Source organism: Serinus canaria, chromosome 14 (genome assembly GCF_022539315.1).
Source record: "Serinus canaria isolate serCan28SL12 chromosome 14, serCan2020, whole genome shotgun sequence".
Lineage (NCBI taxonomy): Eukaryota > Metazoa > Chordata > Aves > Passeriformes > Fringillidae > Serinus > Serinus canaria.
In genome coordinates, this window is record NC_066328.1 from 7,418,388 (window position 1) to 7,438,120 (window position 19,733).

A 19,733-nucleotide genomic window follows, 5' to 3' on the forward strand; every position below is an offset into this window, starting at 1 on the left:
GTGCCCTTGGTGTCACCTGTGCTGTGAGGGGCTAGCAGCGAATCCCCACCGCTCACGGCGAGCTGCCCAAGAGGTCGGGGAGCGCTCGCTTGTGAACCATCCCGGGATGGGATAGCTCCACCATGGCCCTGGGGATAAATCTGGATTTCTGCTCACGCACCCCGGCACGCTGGGAGCGCTACCGGGAGTCAGTGTTAAAACCAGAACGGTAACGAGAGTAGAGCTTCCCGCTCCTCTTGCCCGGCTTCATCCCCGCGTATGGGGCGAGAAACGACCTCTCCGTGCTCCTGCTCGGCTCCTTCGGTCCGGCCGCACCACGGTCGCGCGGGGGCAGCGCCGCGGCTGCTCCCTCCCGGCGCTCCCTGCCCGTTCAGAGGAGCCGCCCGGCGGAGCCGCTCCGGCCCAGCTCACTGGTGCCGCTCCGTGCCAGCTAAGAGGAGCCACCCGGCGGAGCCGCTTCGAGCCCGCTCAGTGGAGCCGCCCGGCGGTGCCCTCCGAGCCCGCTCAGTGGAGCCGCGCGGCGGCGCGGCCCGGCGGTGCGAGGGGCGGGCCGCCTGGCGCGGTTTCCGCCCGGCCGCGCAGTTTCCGCCGGAGCGACATGTGGCGGCGCGGGCAGCCGGGACGCGGCGGGCGCGGGGCGAGGCGCCCCTGGCCCCGGTAGTGGGAGGGCGGCCGCCACCGCAAGGCAAGAGGGGGCAGCGGGGGGGACCCTCGGCAGGGGAGCAGCGGCTCCTGCGGCTCTCCCTGCTGAGGAGGGGCCCCAGAGGTGCCCTGGGCCTCAGAGCCGTGCTCACGAGGCTTCCCCGCCCCGCAGGCGCCGTGACCATGCTGGGAGCGGACGAGTTCATCAGCTCCCCGCCCAGGAAGACGGTGCGGTTCGGGGGGACCCTGACCGAGATCCTGCTTAAGTACGAAAAGGTGACTGCGGCTTCTCGGGGGTCTGCGCTGCGTCCGGGCTGCTGCTCCTCGGGTCATTCCGTGAGAAGCCTCGTTTCGCCTTACGCAAGATCGTGCCTGAAGGCTTAGGGAAAAAAAATGAAAGGTGGCCGAGCGTTGTAGTTTGTGCCAGACGGTATTGCTGTGCGAGCGAAAAGATTTCCCCCGTGAGTCAACCTGAGTGGCCGGGTGAATGTAAAGGCTTACGCTAAAGTGTGCACGGGCATCCAGCTGTGTCTGCAGGGAGAGCTGCTGAAAATGAGCCAGCAGTCTCGGTTGTCTTCTGGGACAACACCCTGTTACTGCTGCTTCAGCTTTCCTGAGCTGGCTGTCTTGTATTCTTGATGTACCTGTTCAATAGTTGGTTGTTCAGATACATTGATGAAATTGGTAGTTTTTATTGAAAAAAAAAAAAAAAAAAGGAAAGTAATTTATTTATTTTTGTTTCCCCTGCTAGGGTGACACCACAGATTTTGAGTTGTTAAAACATCAGCTGTCAGATCCAGACATAAAGGTAAGACTGATAGACAGGGGTCTGATGATTTAAAGTTCGTCTGTCTGAGTGTAATCACCATACCAGTCATTCTGGTGCTTATACAAATCCTTTGCTTTAAACATTCAAATTGTATTTAACAGCTTTATTTCTTTGCGGAAACTATCAGAATTAAAACTCTAAATGGGAAAAAAATGTCTGTTTATACATACATGTACATGCAGGGTCTTTATAGATGGTGTCTCATGCTTACTGACTCTGCTCTACCCTTTGAGTCTGTCTTTGTTCCAGATAGCATCTTTTTAGGTCACTGATGCTTGATTATAGAGTCACTTCTGTAGATCAGACTGTGGTTTCTGACTTTCATAGCCTTAAAGTCGCATTGAATTTTACCTTCTGTTCTCACTAAATCTGGTTTCATCAGGCACTAACATACATATGCATTTAGTAGTTATACCCAGAAGTATTGTTTCACAGCTCTTCTGTATAGCTATGAGTACCTGCCACATTTGCTGTTTCAAGACTTGAATGTCCCTTCTGATAAACTACAGCAAAAGAGAAAAGAAGATTATGATGGAATACCATTTCTTGTAAGTTCTGTTTGAGGGAGGTTTCATGCCTTGCCCTTCATGTCTGATTGAAGCCTTCATGGCAGGCTATTGGTTTAGGAGTTGGCATGAATGTATTCTGCATTCAAGAACTTCCATTGGTGAGGGCAGAAACTGAAATTCCTTTCATGTTAGTGTGGAAACAATTTCTATTTACAGTCTTAATCTTTGGCTCCTAAGGATTTTGCTATTTTCTGCTAATAGGTAGTACTGTTTATTGAAATAGTTACCTATTTTTTTCTGCTTATTTTAAGGATGCCCAGATCATTAATTGGCTGCATGAATTTCGAGCTTCTGTTGCATATTTGACCAAAGAGCTTGGACAACTGGTCAACATTTTGCTGGTAAGTATCTGTTTGTTTGGGAAGATTAAGAGTTTAGTACTCAAAACATCCTTCTTTGACATCTTGATCTTTGCTGACTTTTAGAAGCTGCCATGGTTGAGGAGGAGCCGAGAGGTAGTGGAAGAATATCTGGGCTTTCTTGGCAATCTTGTGTCAGCACAAACTGTCCATCTCAGGCCCTGCCTCCGGATGATCGTGGCACACTTTGTCCCCCGTAAGTTACTACTCTCTTTGTTTGCTCATCTTTATTTGCTCATCAACATACCTGGATAAAGAAGTTCTGTATAAATACAGTCCATAATACAATTAATGTTACTGAATTTTTTCATGTTGATTGTCATACACACAGTTTTCTGTACCTAGGTTTTAGAAGACATATTCTAGGTGCTGATACAGATCCTGTTCTGAAGATGTCTTGGAAGTGAATGAACTGTATAATATTTTTACTACTAAAAACCAAAAGCTGAAGTGTGAGGTTCATGTCAGATATTTTCAGGAACCTCCTGGTTCTGTAAATAAAACAGTGTTTAAGAAAGTCTTGTGGCTAATTTTGATGTTTTAGTCCTGGTGGAGACTGTTATTCAGTGTGTTTGCTATTGAATTTGTTACCTATAAGATTTATATAATTTTGATATAATTATCTCTTTTTTTTGCTAGCTCGAATTACCATCAGAGAAGATGATGTGGATATTTCAGATTCTGATGATGATGATGAAAGTGAGTATAAAGAATATAGATATATATATATGCTGCTGTAGTGCCTTTACTAAAAAAGCATCCAGTGCATGTTGCTCCTTTTTTACCAAATTAATTGAGCTGTGTTCAAGTAAAACATCAAGAAACATCCTTAAATTCCCAAGTCAAAGAGTTTCTTGTACTCGAATCAATGGTGTGCTGATCCACTCCTTATTACTTTGAAACTATTCCTGTTGGTGAACTATTATCTGTAGGAATATAATGCATAGGGAAACATTCCTAGCCCTAGATTGTTTCAAAGCCAAAGAAAAGTTAGGAGTTGTTTGGTTTCTATTTTATTTACCTCAATGTACACCCCTGCAAAAGAACATTTTGGCACATGCAGCTTCCTTGGGAATCTTTCCATTGTGTAGTTGATATGAACTGTGTTTACTGGTTCCTGATTTAGTTTTCTGTAACCAAGTGCATAAGAATTCTTTTTTCTTTCTCTAGACATTTCTGCAAACTTCGATACGTGCCACAGAGCATTGCAAACTGTTGCAAGATACGTTCCTTCGTAAGTACACAATCCCTTGGGTTTGTCTGCCCTTTCCTTGCAGATTTCAAGCTTGGGAACTGATAGGTTTTTTCCTCTTAATTGGAAGTATAACACTTCATGTCATTGCATGATTTTTCCCAGTATTCACTAACTGATAGATTGCTTTATACAAACATATGAAGTTTCTGCCAGGCATCAGCAGCTGAAAATCCTGTTAATAGAAATGGGAAGTAGGAAAAGTGTTGATAGTGGCTTATGTATTCTATATTCTATAGTGATATTTGAAGTGGCTTCTAACAAGTGCATTGTGAGAATTTGCCACTTATTATCTGTCCTGTGATCCTTGCCAAACCACATTTTATACAATTGCTTACCCTAAAGTAAAGTTCCTGTGAAATAGCTTGTTCCAGTACATCTTTAGAGTGCTGGAGTTCAATATTTGCAAACCTATAACTTTAAGTCTGCTTTTTGGTTTTTAATTCATTATAGGACACCTCAGTTTCTCATGCCAATACTTGTGGAATTCTTTCCTTTCATTAATAAATCAGAAAGAACTCTGGTAAGAGCTGTGACTATTTTTGTTGATTTGTTCATCTGTTTATCTAAATGTATAAATGTTCTGTAGAGTATTACAACTGGTTGGATGGCAGTCCATGCAGATTTTTGAAGAATTTGTTATAAATATGATAATTACATATATAATAACCATGTATAGGATCATGTCTCTTTAGTGTAAGGCAGTCCAAGCATTCTGAGTTCCTTGTGCACAAGCATTGTGCTCATCTTTAATGACATCACTACATACTTTTTCCACTGGATTGCTTTCTTAATCAGTGCACACCATGGACCTGCTCGATGAGGAGTCTCAGGTTGTCTCATTTGTTAGTTTGTACATTAACTTACTCTTGACTGAACACAATCTGTTTAAACCTATTTCTGGGTCTAGGTAACAAATTAAGAAACTTGTTTTCTAGAAGTCTTTTGCAGAAATTTGATTTTCTGTTAACACTGTTATTGATACCGGTTAATTTTGTATTATAGGAATGTTATGTCCATAACCTGCTGCGAGTTACTGTGTATCTTCCAACTCTGAGGCTTCAGATTCTGGAGCTTATAATTGAAAGGCTGCTGAAGTTGGATGTAAGTTTATTCTGTGTTATCTTTTATGGTAGGTTGGCATTAAAATACACAGAGTAGGAAATGAAATACAGTTCATTTTTAGACTCTACAAAAAATGCCCTTGTGATCATGGGTATAAACCCAGCCAAATTTACACTTCATTCCCAGGATAGAGATGTTCCCACACCTGAGGGTATGCACTGTATGGTGTGCATTGTTACACCCTGCTGGGGTGTCTGCCAGAGTTCAAATAACTGTCTTGTGGTGATCAGCACTGATGTGAATGTGCTTCGCTTTCTATAATTGATTGGTTGTGTCATCTCTTTGAAGTGAAAGTCCTAAAAAAAGGCAGGAGGGCTAGCACTGTAAATGGTCATGGCTTTTTGCCTCACTGTGTTACAGCTGGGGGAGAGTGGATGCTGGGGAGGTAAAGTTTCAGAAAGTTTGGAGTGTTCATTCCTGTATGGCACATCATTCCTTTTTAAAATGTTCATTTAGTTCAGGACAAAATCTAGTCAAGAACTTACTCATGTGGTCATATCTTTTATATAAATAATAAAATACCTGCTTTCTTATTATTGTCATGATTTTATAGAAATTAATTTCTTGTTTGCAACCGTAGGTTAGCACTCCACAGCAAGATATTGAAGATGCTGAAGAAACTGCTCATAACTCTGCTAGCGAGGAAAAATCTACAGAGGAGGGGCTTTTTGACATGGTTGGTTATCTTGTTCTATTAAATTTTTCTTAGTAAAATTATCACTTCTGAAGTGGCAATGAACTAAGTGTGGAAATTCATTATTAGTTTATTGTTACTGCACTGCACACAGCTCTTGAAACCTGAATGGCTGACAAATGATTAATGTGTTCTCAGGTATTGACTTTATTTATGTAAACACCCAGTGCTATATCAGGCAAATCAGTTTCATTATGTAAAAACACAAGCAGCTGTGCAATAAAGCTAGTTAAAGAATTCATGATACTTGGCTTAGTGTGCAAAAATTTGCTTATACTATTAAATGAGATACTGCTTGTTAAAAAAAAGAAGAAATTTTAGCATATTGCTGAAAGATAAATTTAGTTTGACTTTTCCTGTAATTGCTGTCTCTTTGATTTGTGTATTTAAAAGCTGCATGTGCCATTTTATCTACCAGGAGGAAGATGAAGACAGAAAAGGAAACAAAGTTGTCTCTGCCACTATTGAGAGAATGGCCCATCCTCTTGCAGAGCGCCTGGACGTCCTGATGACCATCCTGTTTTCATACATTAGAGATGTTTGCCATGTGGATGGTGAGAACACTTGCTCTGTAACCAAATTAGTTGTTTTGCTAGCAAGGAAGAAACACATAAGAAGAGTTCTTTCTCTCTGTACCGTGAGATAGAGCAGAGCTCTGCCATTAGTAGGCTGTAGTCCACATTCCTGCATCTGCCCAGGTGCTGGGAGAGGTACAGAGGACTTCAGAGGTTTAGTCTTCACTTGGAGACATTCTGATTCCATTAACATGGTACTGTATCCAAACTGTAGTAAGGTATAAATGTTTTTATCATTTGCTCTACTTGAGTGTTAGAATTATGGATCCTTTCAACATCACAAGGACTGGATGTAGATCAGAACAAGCAGACACATCAATCAATTGGCTTTGTTACAGGGGAAAAAAGAAGAAAGACATATCTTTTATTGTTATGTACTAAGGGTTTGAATTCCTTAGATTTATATATTCAAAACTATTTAGAAACCATTATGCTGTATCTTCTCCACATAAATCGGGTGATTTATTTGTGGTTTTTTTTCTTGCTCTTCTAAGCTAACACTTTATTGCAAAGTTGGTATGTCTAGTATCTTTATATACGTGCACACTCACACAGAGATTCTTCATTTACACCACCTTAGAAAGCAGTAGAATTGTACACCTGGATTTTTAGATGTCAGATAACATGCGAAGTCAGGTTGACAGTTTTTCTTTACATATTCTTACTGGTGTAGAAGGGTATAAATACCACTTCTGCAGCATGAGGGCAGGAAAAAAAACCTGAAATGTTTCATTCTGTTCTGTTTCTTTGTTGTGTAGGCAAGCTTGACATCAGCAACACGAAAGATTTGTATCGGGATCTGGTTTCTGTTTTTGACAAGCTCATTTTACCAACCCATGCTTCGTGTCATGTACAGTATTTCATGTTTTACATCTGTAGCTTTAAATTGGTGAGTAAAAGCTGGCTTTAAAATGCAGTGTCCTCTGTCATTTCTGCATCCTTGTTTTGGTTTTTTTACAAAACAGTTTTCTCTGCTGTAATTCTACTCTGAAATAGCAAGTACATCAGGATTCATTAGTATCTTCACTTTCTTTTCTTCTCTGTTACTCCTTTCTTTTTCTTTATGGTTGCTCTTCCCATGTTGTTCATAAACCACTTACAGATGGAATCTTAGCAAGTGTGAGGGAACAAACTTGGTTAAAACTGATCTCTTTGACAAGAATCAGTTGGACTCTTGCACCCAGGACATGGGATGCAAATTTCTTCAGCATCCCAGAATATTGCAGAGATGCTGTCTGTTAGCTCTTTGATTTGAAAGGTGTGCCTGCTGTTAGTTGTTCCCCCCACTCCTCCATTGTCCCATCTCTCTCAACAAACTATTGTTCTTTCTTTTATAACTGAATACAGAAAAAAACACAGAAATGAGTGCTCTTCCATCATGCGTCGGTGTGGTTATTTACTGCATTTATAGGTAGATTTTTGTAATGGTTTGGTTATGGAAATTATGGGAAATGAGTATTAGGAATCTCTTGCTCAAACAGTGTCATCTCACAATATCTGTGTATCTTTTTTTCCAGGGGTTGGCTGAAGCATTTTTAGACCATCTTTGGAAGAAACTGCAGGATCCAAACAATCCTTCAGTAATCAGGCAGACTGCTGGGAGTTACATTGGCAGCTTCTTGGCAAGAGCTAAATTTATTCCCATTGTGTAAGTTGTTTTCATACATAGGCAGAGCCAAACAATTCATGCTGTTGTGGAGCTTAAGTAGAGAATTGATCTTCTTTTCCCACTGCTTTGTCAGTAAGCCTGAATCAAGAGTCTTGTTTGTCCTTTCAGCAATACTGGTTCAGTATTGTCTTGAAGCTTCCAGGAAAACATGCAGGATGCAGACTGATGATTGCTGAGGTTCATGACTTGCTGTTTAGGGCTTCACTAACCAAGAAGTGCTGAGCATGGGTAGGTTGTGCTGACTTCAGGCAGTCATGGATTCCCAGTGTATCTGGTGTTTTCAGTACCCAGTGTTAAGCACTTTCTTGCAGGCTCTGGAACAAGGAGATCATTTGTTCTAGTATTTTGATAGAGAATGGTTAAAATGTCTTCCTTTTTATGTACACATTCTATATTTTTGTGCTGTTCAGGGTGGGTGTGGTGACTTCAACATTGGAGTTAACTGAATGTTGGAGTTACCTGGTGGACATGGTAGGCATTGCTCTGTAATACCTGTAACTAAGGATTCTGATTGTTAACTGTGTGCTCATAGATTCATCTTTTCTAGCATCCTGTCCTTTCACTGTTTGGGGTTTTCAGTGCTGATGGATTCATTTAATGCTGAGATAAAGGAGAAACCTTGTAACAGAATCATTCTTTTAGAAAGATATTTTCTTACTGGTGTTTTTATAACCGCTGAGTTTCTTGAATATTTGTTGAACATTTTTTCTACACCATTTCAGGTATTATTTTTACACTTCTTTTTTCTCCCTGCACTACAGTACAGTAAAAGCATGTCTGGATCTTCTGGTGAACTGGCTGCATAAATACATTGATAATCAGGATAAAGGAGCTAATGCCTACTGTGATGTAGCCCTCCATGGGCCATTCTATTCCACGTGTCAGGCAGTGTTCTATACACTTATTTTCCGTCATAAACAACTTCTGGATGGAAATTTAAGGAAAGGTAAGCATATTAGGTTTGAAAGGATTCATTAGAAGTTTTACTGTTGCTATGTTTTATAGTAGTCAGTTCAGTCAAGTATCTGATGGCAAGTTTATGTTGTTGTGCTCCAGACAAAATGAGATGGCTTGTACACATGTTGGGGCCAGACCTCCACTGTGAGAGTGCCCCAGGATGTGCTTCTGTGGTGGTGTGCAGGGTGCAGGCATGTCACACTGGAAATTCTTAGCAACTAATTCAGTTTATATGATATCTAACTTATATTTGCTGATTGTTCTTCTTTTGAAGGTCTGTCATATCTGCAAAGTTTAAATTTTGAGCGCATTGTCATGTGTCAGCTAAACCCCCTGAAGATTTGTATCCCTTCTGTTGTCAACTTGTTTGCTGCCATTACCAGGTACCTGCTCATTTACTTCAATAAAGCTTGCTACAGGTTTTGTGTGTGTCTAAAACCAGCACAGGGTTTTGTTAGGCACAGTCTTGAATATTACCTAAGACATAACACTGCCCTTATTCCAGGTGTGATAAGTTTATTCCTAGGTCAATTTCAATGGAATCCTGCAGTCCAATGAAATGGATTGCTCTGTGTTGGAGCCAGTGTGGTTGTACTTGGAATAAAGTTTATAGGGGCTTAGAGGAAGAGGACAGACTCCTTCCCTTGTGACTATCTTGCAAACTCTTAATATCAGCTGGAAAATGGAAGATAGAAGTGATGTTTGTTCAAAAATAACTTTGTGTTTTCATACCATCCATCTGAAAATCTTGCTTTGGGTGTGCTGGAGGTGCTTATATTTTCTTAATTCTCTTTTTTAAAGGAAATACCAGTTGGTGTTCTGCTACACAATTATTGAGAGGAACAACAGGCAGCTCATCCCCGTTGTGCGGAGCGGCACCGGGGGCGACCTTGTGCAGACCTGCACCAACCCCCTCGACAGCTTCTTCCCCTTTGACCCCTACATACTCAAAAGGTAGAATTGAAAAGTGAACAACTCCTTTGTGCCTTCTAGAATATAATTAATACAGCTGTAGCAAACTGTCAGTGTTTGTGCCATTCGCTTTCCTCCCTGATCCTTTGTACCTTTCATATTCTGCATTTTAACCAGATTGTCATAGGTTTAAATTAGAATGTACCCCTACTGTGAATACAATAACTCATCCTGTGCCTTGTTTCCTCTCTCAGATCAAAGAAGACCATTGATCCTATGTATCAGTTCTGGGAAGAGCTGAGTGCTGAAGATCTTGAGAATCTGAAGAAACCCATTAAAAAGGTAATCTTCCCTGATCCAAACAAAGTTCAGCTGTCAGCTGCTTTTTTGCAGAGTGTTTTTTTTAAGTAGATAAGAGTACACTATACATTTAGGGGAAACTGAGACTGAAATTTGGAAGCTTTAGGAATTGATCCATTCTTGCCTTGAGAGCACTTTTCTCTCTTGTGCAGCACAGGAGCCATCTGAAAGCTTTATGAATGTGCTCAGAAAATGGACATGATGATGTCAGTGGGAAATTCACCCTGTAGATGTCATTCAGTTCCCATATTTCATAATCAGAGTACATCTAATTCTCTTAACATTCCAACTGATAGTGGCAATCACAGTGTAAATCCAGGTCTCTACTTGACAGTAGAAGATTTGACAGTACCTTCCTACTCTCACTGATCCTTTTAAATTTTTGCAGGGTACTTCTGAAGATGAAGATGATGACTTTTTGAAAGGAGAAACTCCTCAAAATGATGGTGTGGTTGAAATTGCACCAAATTCTTATGAGTCCAACGCACGAAGCCCTGTGAGCAGCATTGGCTCCCCTGCAGACTGTTACGTGCCATACCCACTGTGACATGAGCAACCAGAAGGGAAAATGTGGAATAGGTTGAAAATTGTGTGCAATGTTTTGCTCTGGAAAGAGACTTGAGCTCAATTTTCCAAACTGGCAAATGTTTGAGTAACTACATTTAAGAAAAATTACTGTTTCTTAGTCATCAGATTTCTACAGATATGTTATAGTAAAGTTTCATGTTGCTAGAAAAGCTTAGAGAATGAATAGGGTGATATTTTACAAATTTCACATTGAAATGGTTTTTATGACTTAGAAGGATTTTTTTTTAATAGTTTTTTCCAGCTCTTCAAAACTTCGTTTACTAATGTTTCTCTACAAGGTTTTCTATATCAGGGGTGAAATTCTGGTGTTTCTTCCGGCAGCTTTGTGTGGGGGCCAGAATTCCACTTTGTGTTCCAACTCTAACTCTTCTTGAGCTGGTTTCACAGTAATGGTGTAATCTCTTGTCCTACCTAGGGTGCCATTTTTTGGCACGCAGTGTGTAGCTCGAGGAAGTGGAAAGAAAAAACCTGTCCTGATTGCATCTGGGTTTCACTTCCTCTGTACTGGGATAAAGCAGTCAGTAGCCACGTTGCTTGAATCTGCTTTCTAGAGGGACCCCTTTGGATGTTTCCTTCTAAATTTGCCCTAAACCAGGAGATCTCTCAATAGGCAGGGCATGAATCCAGTCAGTGGCAGTGGTTCTTCTACACACATCTCTTCAGCTTTTCTTGTCTGTAGAATCATGCTTGGTGAAGCCACTTGCTAGTGGGAAGTGTATTCAGGCAGAAAGCATTATCCCTCCTGAAATCTGTCGCTGACACACCTTTCCCAGCTAGGAAAGTTCAGACATGTGAAAGTGATGGTTGTTGGAAGTGTTGAAAATGAGGGAGTAGCTGAAATGTATTATTTGTAGATAGTTTTCTTTGGGGTGCTTGTGAAGCACTCCAAGACAGGTATTTATTTGCCAGATTTGAAGTTTATATGTGAATGCTGAAAATAGAAAAAAAAAAATCTTCCCTTGTGGAAAGGAAGTGATGGTGTCAGTGGTGTCCTTGTGTTGTCCATGTGTCTGTCAGTCAGTGTAGAGTTTCTCTACAGAGGTTTCTTGTCTTCTTTTCATGGTTACTGGCTTTTAGATTTGAGTAAGAATATAAACAATGGGAAAAAATAAATGTTATTTGTGTCACATTTAGTTGAAAATTTTATGTATTTAAGACTAAACTCCAGTTGCCCTTCTTTAGAACTTGGAGGCTTTCAAGACATTTTTATTTGGAGCCAATAAATTTTGATGGAAACAGTGCAATTTGTAACATCCTTGAGAAAACCACAGGTCTGTGTGTTACTGAGGTGCCCTCTCTGGAGCCTGACTTCTCAAAGTTGGGGTGTTCATTCTGACAGGTTGCAGAAATGAGTTTTGGGGATGACACTGCAAAGTGCATAAGTGGATCTATTCTTTATTGTATAAACTGAAAAGTTTTAGTTTTAATTGTAGTCCTCTTTATTGTCAGTCCTGAGTAATAAACAATAGGTTTCCATCTGCAATAATTGCATTTTCTCCTGGCACAGAAGAATGCTCAGATCAACAGCAGGGAAAACATCCTTTGAAAGATGCCCTTCAGACACTACTTCCAAAAGGGGGCTGTGTAAAACTTGCCCAGTTGTAATATTAGGTATTTGATTCAGGAGCTTCTACAAATCATGATAAGCAAAAATAAATAGCTCTAAGTGTAATGTGCAGTCATTGAACTGTCTGTACTGAAGTTACAGAGTTTTGTTTAAGTGTTTCTGGAACCTTTGCTCTGACAGCTCTGGTTTTCTCCATGTAACGGCAGGCACCTGTGCTGGCAAGTGCTGGTGCTTTGCTGAAGAGACTTGGTAAATACCAACAGCTGTGAGAGGAATGTTCAGCCTGAGCTGCAATTTTGTCTAAAATGAGAAATGCAATGTATCTTTTGAAGAAAGCATTTATTCTACTATAGAATCATAAGGTCATAGAATGGCCTGGGTTGGAAGGGATCTTAAAGATCATCTAGTTCCAACCACCCTGTCACTAGCAGGGTCCCCAGTGTGCTGAGGGTCCAGTGCAGCCTGGTCTGGAACACTTCCAGGGACAGTTCCCTTGTGTGAAGGATGGAAAGGCTGAGCTGGGCTGCTGGGCAGTCACTGCCACTGGGCTGTGGGCAGTCCACATTCCCTGCAGGCTGAATGAACTCTGCTGCTACCATGGTTATTTCTTGTAGTATCACAGACAACTGGAGGAAAAAGCCCCTCATATTTAAGGAAAAATGGTTGTCTTTGGGATTGTCTGAAATCCAACTTGTGGTTGCCGGGGCAGAGGATGGTGGTGTGGGGATTGGCCTCTTCTCCCAGGCACCTAGTGGTAGGACAAGGGGATGTAACCCTAAACTGTGCCGGGAGAGGTTTGTGTTGGACGTTGGGAATGATTTCACGGAGCGGGTGATCAGACACTGGGATGGGCTGTCCATTGCATGGTGGAGTCACAGCGGCCCTGGAGGCATTTAATGACAGGCTGGACGTGGTCCTCAGTGCCATGGCACAGCTGACACAGTGCTGTTCGGACAGAGTTGGATTCGATATCTCCAACCTTAATAATTCAGTGATTTGTAAATTTGTGGCTTATAACTGCTATGATTTCATACCACAACTTAAGGATGCCCCGCAGCGGCCGGGGAATCTCCGCAGGGTAGCTGTGTTAGAGTCGTCAGGCGGGGCCGCCGAGGCCGGCCGTGTTTCCGTCAGCCCCGGGGCGGTTCCGCCGTGTTGGGGCCGGGCCCAGCCCCGGGGCGGTCCCGGAGTGCCCGGGCCGGGCCCAGCCGCGGGCGGTGCCGCGGGCGGAGCGGCGGCCGCGCTTTCCCAGCGCCCCGCGCGGCGCCGCCCGGCCCGGCCCGGTCCGGCGCGGCCTGCGGAGGGAGCGCGGAGCCGCCTCCGGGCCCGGGCCCGCCGCTCGCCGAGATGCCGCTGCTGGTTAATGGAGCGCGGGTCGACCTGGCCCGGCCCACGGGGGACATGATCCGCGCCCACCCGCACCTCGAGGTGAGGGAAGCGGGAAGGGGCCCGGCGGGAGCCGCGGTCGCGGGTGGCGGAGCGGGGCGGCCTCGGGCTGCAGCGGCCCGGGGCAGGGGCGGCCCCGACCCCGAGCGTTCCCCGCGCTCTGACAGCGGAGATCCACGGGGTGATGGAAAATAAATAAATTGGTGTCGGCGGAGGGGCTCGGCCGTGCTGGTGGGGGTGCCCCGCGGGGCCGGGAGGGCACTTTTTGCGTGAAATGACAGAAACTGGCGATAAGAAGGAAGGTGGGCACTCTGAGGAAGGCGCTGACCTTGCTGCCAGGGTATAAATGTTCTAATCCTAACGGCGGAGTGCGAGCAGGACTGTGAGCAGAGCTGCTTGGGGAGCTGCTTCCCATCAGAAGGTGTTTCTTTACAGACCTTGAGATTATGGAGAAAAGCAGGGCAGATTTGATAAAGCTGTGAAGTGTGTTTGAGCCCAGAATGCAAATTCACTTTGTCCCCCGCAGGTCTGTGAGGAAGCACTGCGGTACTCATAGCCCAGGAATCCGGGTTTTCCACACACCGATCAAGCTAATAAACAACAGTATTTTGATAAATGCAAAATACATGTCTGAAATATGGCAGTAGAAGACTGAAACTTCTGTATTTCAAGTTTCCTGTTCTGATTAAACTTCCAAGATCAGTTCTGGTATTATCTAGTGTAATCTTTTCCCATTTCAAAAGCTTTTTATTGTGCCTCCATTTTATGGTCCGTATAACAGGGAAAGGTGTTTTGTATCTCTCTGGAATGATGGGATTTAATTATTAACTTGGTCAGTGTCAGGAAAGCAAAATTCAGAATACTCTGTAATACAAAACACAGAAAAATCAGAATACTCTGTAATAACACAAACCACACATGTTTCTCTCTGAGCTGGGTCCCTTTGCCCTTTGCTTTTCATAGGTGATGTTTCTGTGTAGCAATGGATACACCTGAGAATTCAGCCACTGTAGTATCTGTTATCATTTGTAGTATTTGTTATCATTTATCTTTAGGAAAAGGCAAAACTTCTGAGAAGTCAGCCAGCTCAGACTGTGGAACCCAAAGGCCTTCTCTATGTCCAGCAGAGAGAGTTTGCAGTGACTACCCCTAAAGATGGTGTGTAGGAACATAAACATTTCTTTTTGTCCTGAAGCAGTGTTTGTGAGAGCTGAGTTCTTACAGTGTTTTCCTCCTTTAAAATAGGTTCTGTTTCCATTCTTGGATCAGATGATGCCACTACCTGCCACATAGTTGTGCTCCGACACACAGGTATCTCTAGAGGACCTTCAGAGCAAAGCCTGTACCCCTGAAATAACGAATTAGTACTGGTTTATGTGGCATTAATAAAATAAACTGCAGTTACATTAATACAAGCCTGAATCCCCAAAAGTCACATAATGTGTTAACTAAAGACTCGCTCAGAGGTGTGTTTAGTGTGAGAGGTTCTGTGCTCTCTTTGTTTCGTGAGCAGATTTTAACTTGCTCTGCTCCTGTGGCCAGGGGCATTGCAGCCCTGGGCTGTGTCCAGCAGTCTGGCAGAGCAGGGTTTGGACGTTTCAGGGGTAGAATTAGTGGAATTTGTGTGCCTGGATTTCTGACATTAGAGATGTTGCCTGTTAAGACGTGCCCTCCTGTTAAGAGGGCTCTTGTACCCCTTGCAGGAGCTGTGCTGGTTTTATAATGGCCCCTGCAGAGGCAGTGGTGGGACAGCTCCCCCTGCACAGTGGGGACTGCCACGGTTGTGCCCCTGTCACCGAGTCCCTGTTGTGTGCCCTCCGCAGGCAGCGGAGCCACGTGCCTGACGCACTGCGATGGCTCGGACACCGAGGCCGAGGTGTCGCTCATCATGAGCTCGGTGAAATCCTTCTCCAGCTCCACCGGCTGTGGCAGGTCAGCTCTGCTCCCTTCCTGTTCTGCTTCTCTCAGAGCTTACTGCAGCTGGCGTGGAGGGGAGTTGTGAGGGGATTGTGCAGGAAACACCTCTTGAACAGCAGCCGCATGCAAAGTGAAAATCACTTCCTTGATGATCATTTTGGGGGTATTTTTAGCAGTCATTTAAAGCACGGTTCTGTTCTGAAGAGTGTCTCTGTAAAATGCCACCATGAGGTTTGTGTTTACTGTTTCCCATTTAACTTCGTTCCAGATTTGCAAAATTTTCCATGTAACTGCTTTTTGTTTCATATTATATTTTTCCCTTCAGAGTGTTTATAAATTCTTTTCAGCATCTGACAGTCTATCAGGGAATTTTGTAAGTCCACATTAAAAAAAAAATCATGTGGAGGATAGGACAGTGGGTAAAAAGCTCTGAAACAGAATTTAGCAGATAAGCTTCTTTCTGGATGTAGAGGGTTTTGCCCCTGTAATTTGTTAAGAATAAAAGCTAGCTCATGAACTTAGATTCATGATTTGTAAGGACTTTACATAGACACTGCTTAGAGAAGAACCCTGCTGCGTGGTCCAGAAGAGTTGTGAGGAGGTCATGGGAACAAAAATCTTCAAGTTTAATTAACTGAAAGATGGATACAAAGTTCAGTCCAAACCAGAGGTGCCAGAGATACCCTTGGGATAGAATTGCATGTATTTAATGCCTCTTCAAGCTTGTTCCTGTGCCACTTCTTGGGTGATCCCTGAAGTTTTCAGAATGGAATTATCATAACTTGCTGTGTAATGCAAACCAGCTTGGTGCATGTGATTGTAATAAGTGAGGCTTCTCTAATGATTGCTTTGCAGTTTGGGCTGGGGATTATTTTGTAAAGCTATTCATTTTGAGATGTCTTTTTAATTGCTGTCTCCTGTTATTCCATCTCTGTTAGGCTGGAAGTGCACCTAGTTGGAGGTTTCAATGATGATAGGCAGTTATCACAAAAACTTACTAATCAGCTTCTTAGTAAGTTCACATTTTTTGCACTCTCATGTCCAAAAAAAATATTTCTGGCTGGATTTGGGTGGAGTTTGTTTGTAGTCTGAGTCCCCAGTCATTTACTGGAGAGAAGTGTGGATTCACATGAAGATTCATTTTCTCTGCCTGAGAATTGGTGTGGAGAGGGGCTGGACTGCTGGGGCTTGCCCATGGTCAGTGCCTGGGCAGAGGGTCTGATCCTGTCTCACTCTTGGCTGTGGAGAGTTGGGTGCAGTTCAGCTGGGCTTTGAATCCTGCTCATCTTCTTGGGATCATGGGCAAGCGTTGTCACTCTCCCAGTCTGTACATGTGGGTGATTCATCAGTTACCTTAATGTGATGAGGTAAAATTGAATCATTGTTTGGAATTGTCTAATGAAAAATGTCAGGTCTGTTTATAAAATCCATAGTCCAGAGGAGTGATGGCAGTGCTTCACTAACAATTGGAAGTATAAAGTACCTACTTGCCTGGGGGTGCTCTGGGTTGTGCTAAGCACTTTGTCACTTCTGGAGATGCCTCTGCCCCACTGGAATGGGGGGAGTGGGCAGGGATGGGGAAGGTGTCAGGATTGGAGGGAGGTGTTTGAGAGGGTAAACAAAAAAGGAATAGCCCTGGGATGCAGCCTTGTGGCTATGACACCTGCTGGGTGTTTTATGTAATGTGAGAGTTCTGTGCAGAGCAAAGTATTTTGGTTAACTTACTTTGACCTTCTGATTTTCATGCATCAAGGTACAATTTGAATCAGTAATGCTGTATTGCTGTCAGAACTTAAAAGAGGGTTTTTTTTTCCTGGTATTTTGGATGATAAAATGCAGAACCAATTTACCATTGATGAAAGACTGGGTTTGTTCACTATCTATTAACATTTTAGGAAGAATCATTTAAATATAACCTGCTAAATGTATAGGAGATTAGAGCAGAACTGATGTGATGCCAGAGCTAAACCAGCGTCAGTAGAAGGAGTAAGTGGCAGAGCACTTTCTTAGCAGATTTTTGCTGTTTCAAATGGCCTGTCTCTGTAAATTCCTCTTAGTTTGAAGCAAATGTGCAGAGCCCAGTTTGCAGTGTTGCCCTGCCTGGGGCAGGGGTTTAGTCTGTGCCCCTCACCCCAGACAGCAGTGCTCTGCCCCCACTCACTGACATTTTTGCTGTCCTTGTCATCACAGGAGCGTTTGACCTCCAGCCAGAGGATGTTCACTTAGTAACTTTCTGTGTAACAGGTAAGAAAATGTTCCCTTAGGCTTGGAAGTACCTTTCCTGAAATAAAAGGGTAGGGAACTTCTCAGACATGGCTTTTGCTCTGTCCTGTAAGAAAGAACAGGACAAGTCCTCCATACTGCTGTGTAATTTTCAGCTTTACTGCTGGTGTGTGTGGTGATGTCAGAGAGCCAATGCAGCAGGCATTTGCTCCTTAACAAGAGCTGCTGCACTGCAACCAACTCATAGTCATGGCCAGGTTATTTTGGCACATGTATCCCAAGAAACAGGATTTTTTTCCTGTAAATTATTCTTGCGGAAGCAGTTGGCTGGAGCTGCTGTTCTGTTAGGAGACAGCTCCAAGTCCCACACATGTTGTTACTGACCTCTGCCTTCTTTTCCGTATTTCATTTAGTCTTCCTTGGCTTTTTCTGTCTTATGCAACATCAGATCTCTTGCTCTCCAGTAACATGCAACTAAATAAATGCTGCTCAGACTGAAATCCAAAGCCCTACAAGTTTGACTTCTTTTTCTTCATTACAGAACTAAATGACAGAGAAGAACAGGATATTCACTTTCCGATAATTTATGGAATAGGTGAGTCAGTTAAATTAGAATTGAATTTTCTTTTGGTCACTGGATTGCTTTTCAGATTCCAATAGTAAATGGACTGCTTTTAATGAATGAGAAAAGTCCGCCCTAAAAGTTGCACACTGCTGTCAGAGGCATCGGCAAAAATGCTTTTCTTGTGGTGCCACAGCTGGGAGATGCACACAAGAAGAGGCTGTGTACAAATGCAAACAGACTTTTTTCCTTTAACTGCTCATAAAAGTTTATCAGCATCGAGCTACTGCACTAAATTTATGCTTAGAATTTAATCTTCTTCTCTTTGATTACTCAGTGTTTTTTCTAATTAGTTCACTCATCTCTGGAATATTGAAATGCTGCCAAAGGAAAGGAAGTAGAAATGTACTGTCACAGGCTTGGGGTCTGAGAAATAAAAATGTGCGATGGGTTCTGCAACACAGTTTTGCTAGGTACACGGTCATTGTAAAGAAGTGCCTCGAAACAATTAATTCTTACTATATTTAATCTCTATTTCCTGCCAGCTGTGAATGTTAAAACAGCAGAGATTTTCCCTGCAACCTTTCCAGTTAAAGGGCCAGATGAGGATCTGCGTTCAGCCCACACTTTAACAGGAGCACCAGTGAGTGAAAGGGATGGTGAAAATGGGGAGACCAGTCTGGGGCAATGAGGCATCCGAAGTTTGAGGAGAGTATCCTTTGGTAGCTCTCTGGGTTTGTGGTCACCAATTCACACTGTGTTTGTCAGAGTAGCTGGGGGTGTCAGTGCAGCTGGAGGGACTCGGGGCTGAGCTGGCCCAGTGGTGTGGGCCAGGCCAGGCTGAGGGGAGCTCTCCTTGTCTGGGGGAGCCCTGGCTGCCTCTGCAGCCTCCTGTGTTCTTCCAGCTGACCAACATCTACGATGCAAAGACAGAGCAGCTCCGGATTGGGCCTTACTTCTGGGGGCCTTTCCCACATGTGGATTTCTGGCTGGAACAAGATGATGCACAGATTTTACAGGTACCTGAAACTAACTGGTTTGGGCTTTTTTCCTTATAGCTGAGTAGAGAGAGGGGTGTTGTAGTATGTCAGAACTTTTCCCAGTGCACTGCTGTCCCTGGGAGGGTGGGGAATATCCTTCTAGATGGGCAGGGTAATGAGAACATTGTATCCTGAATGTCAAGCAGCTGTTGCTCCCATCTTCTTTTTCAGAACCTTTCCACGTCACCCCTGGCTGAGCCCCCCCACTTTGTTTCCCACATTAGATCTACATTAACCTTTCTAAAAGAACATCCATTTCCATCTCGGTCCCTGTTTCCTGACAGGAAGCCTCGAATCTACAAAAAAAATGAAGAAGGGTTGTGGGAACAGGTTTGCTCTGACAAAATCTAACCTGGAACCCACCCCCACAATTGCTTTAAGGAAATATAACTTGCAGGAAGAGCAATTTGTTGCACATAGCATATTGCTGGTCACAAATACCAATGTTCCTGTGCTTTTCAAAATAAAATATTTTGATAGAAGTAACTTGCTTTTTCTGCATTACTT

At 43.3% G+C, this 19,733-nt stretch overlaps 2 protein-coding genes across 4 annotated transcripts; both read left to right on the forward strand.

Moving 5' to 3' along the window:
* The first annotated feature begins 579 nt into the window (after nucleotides 1-579).
* On the forward strand, nucleotides 580-11,958 carry RRN3 (RRN3 homolog, RNA polymerase I transcription factor). The gene is made up of 18 exons (XM_030229818.2): nucleotides 580-685; nucleotides 815-918; nucleotides 1,394-1,450; nucleotides 2,292-2,381; nucleotides 2,466-2,595; nucleotides 3,039-3,098; nucleotides 3,570-3,633; nucleotides 4,105-4,174; nucleotides 4,657-4,755; nucleotides 5,357-5,452; nucleotides 5,889-6,024; nucleotides 6,804-6,934; nucleotides 7,563-7,693; nucleotides 8,476-8,660; nucleotides 8,946-9,054; nucleotides 9,473-9,625; nucleotides 9,838-9,925; nucleotides 10,332-11,958. Exons 2-18 carry the CDS (start codon nucleotides 826-828, stop codon nucleotides 10,488-10,490), a joined length of 1,851 nt encoding a protein of 616 aa, XP_030085678.1. The 5' UTR covers nucleotides 580-685; nucleotides 815-825; the 3' UTR covers nucleotides 10,491-11,958.
* A 1,340-nt stretch (nucleotides 11,959-13,298) lies between these two features.
* On the forward strand, nucleotides 13,299-19,712 carry NTAN1 (N-terminal asparagine amidase). 3 transcript variants are annotated; one of them, XM_018916000.3, is made up of 10 exons: nucleotides 13,299-13,526; nucleotides 14,540-14,642; nucleotides 14,730-14,795; nucleotides 15,308-15,416; nucleotides 16,340-16,413; nucleotides 17,592-17,645; nucleotides 18,166-18,219; nucleotides 18,732-18,829; nucleotides 19,056-19,205; nucleotides 19,398-19,712. In XM_018916000.3, exons 1-10 carry the CDS (start codon nucleotides 13,446-13,448, stop codon nucleotides 19,575-19,577), a joined length of 969 nt encoding a protein of 322 aa, XP_018771545.3. In that variant the 5' UTR covers nucleotides 13,299-13,445; the 3' UTR covers nucleotides 19,578-19,712. The 3 variants fall into 3 exon arrangements, with proteins under 3 accessions (XP_018771545.3, XP_018771547.3, XP_009090164.3); XM_009091916.4 differs by having other exon boundaries at nucleotides 13,304-13,526; nucleotides 19,092-19,205; XM_018916002.3 differs by lacking the exons at nucleotides 15,308-15,416; nucleotides 16,340-16,413 and having other exon boundaries at nucleotides 13,300-13,526.
* Nucleotides 19,713-19,733: the final 21 nt, after the last annotated feature.

What these genes read in the sequence shown, in the direction of transcription:
- RRN3 (XM_030229818.2), top strand. Translation starts at nt 826, where the DNA reads ATGCTGGGAGCGGACGAGTTCATCAGCTCCCCGCCCAGGAAGACGGTG. An exon ending in TGTCAGATCCAGACATAAAG is followed by an intron (nt 1,451 to 2,291) that starts GTAAGACTGATA and finishes GCTTATTTTAAG; the next exon opens with GATGCCCAGATCATTAATTG. An exon ending in ACATCTGTAGCTTTAAATTG is followed by an intron (nt 6,935 to 7,562) that starts GTGAGTAAAAGC and finishes CTTTTTTTCCAG; the next exon opens with GGGTTGGCTGAAGCATTTTT.
- NTAN1 (XM_018916000.3), top strand. Translation starts at nt 13,446, where the DNA reads ATGCCGCTGCTGGTTAATGGAGCGCGGGTCGACCTGGCCCGGCCCACG. An exon ending in AGTTGTGCTCCGACACACAG is followed by an intron (nt 14,796 to 15,307) that starts GTATCTCTAGAG and finishes TGCCCTCCGCAG; the next exon opens with GCAGCGGAGCCACGTGCCTG. An exon ending in TCCGATAATTTATGGAATAG is followed by an intron (nt 18,220 to 18,731) that starts GTGAGTCAGTTA and finishes ATTTCCTGCCAG; the next exon opens with CTGTGAATGTTAAAACAGCA.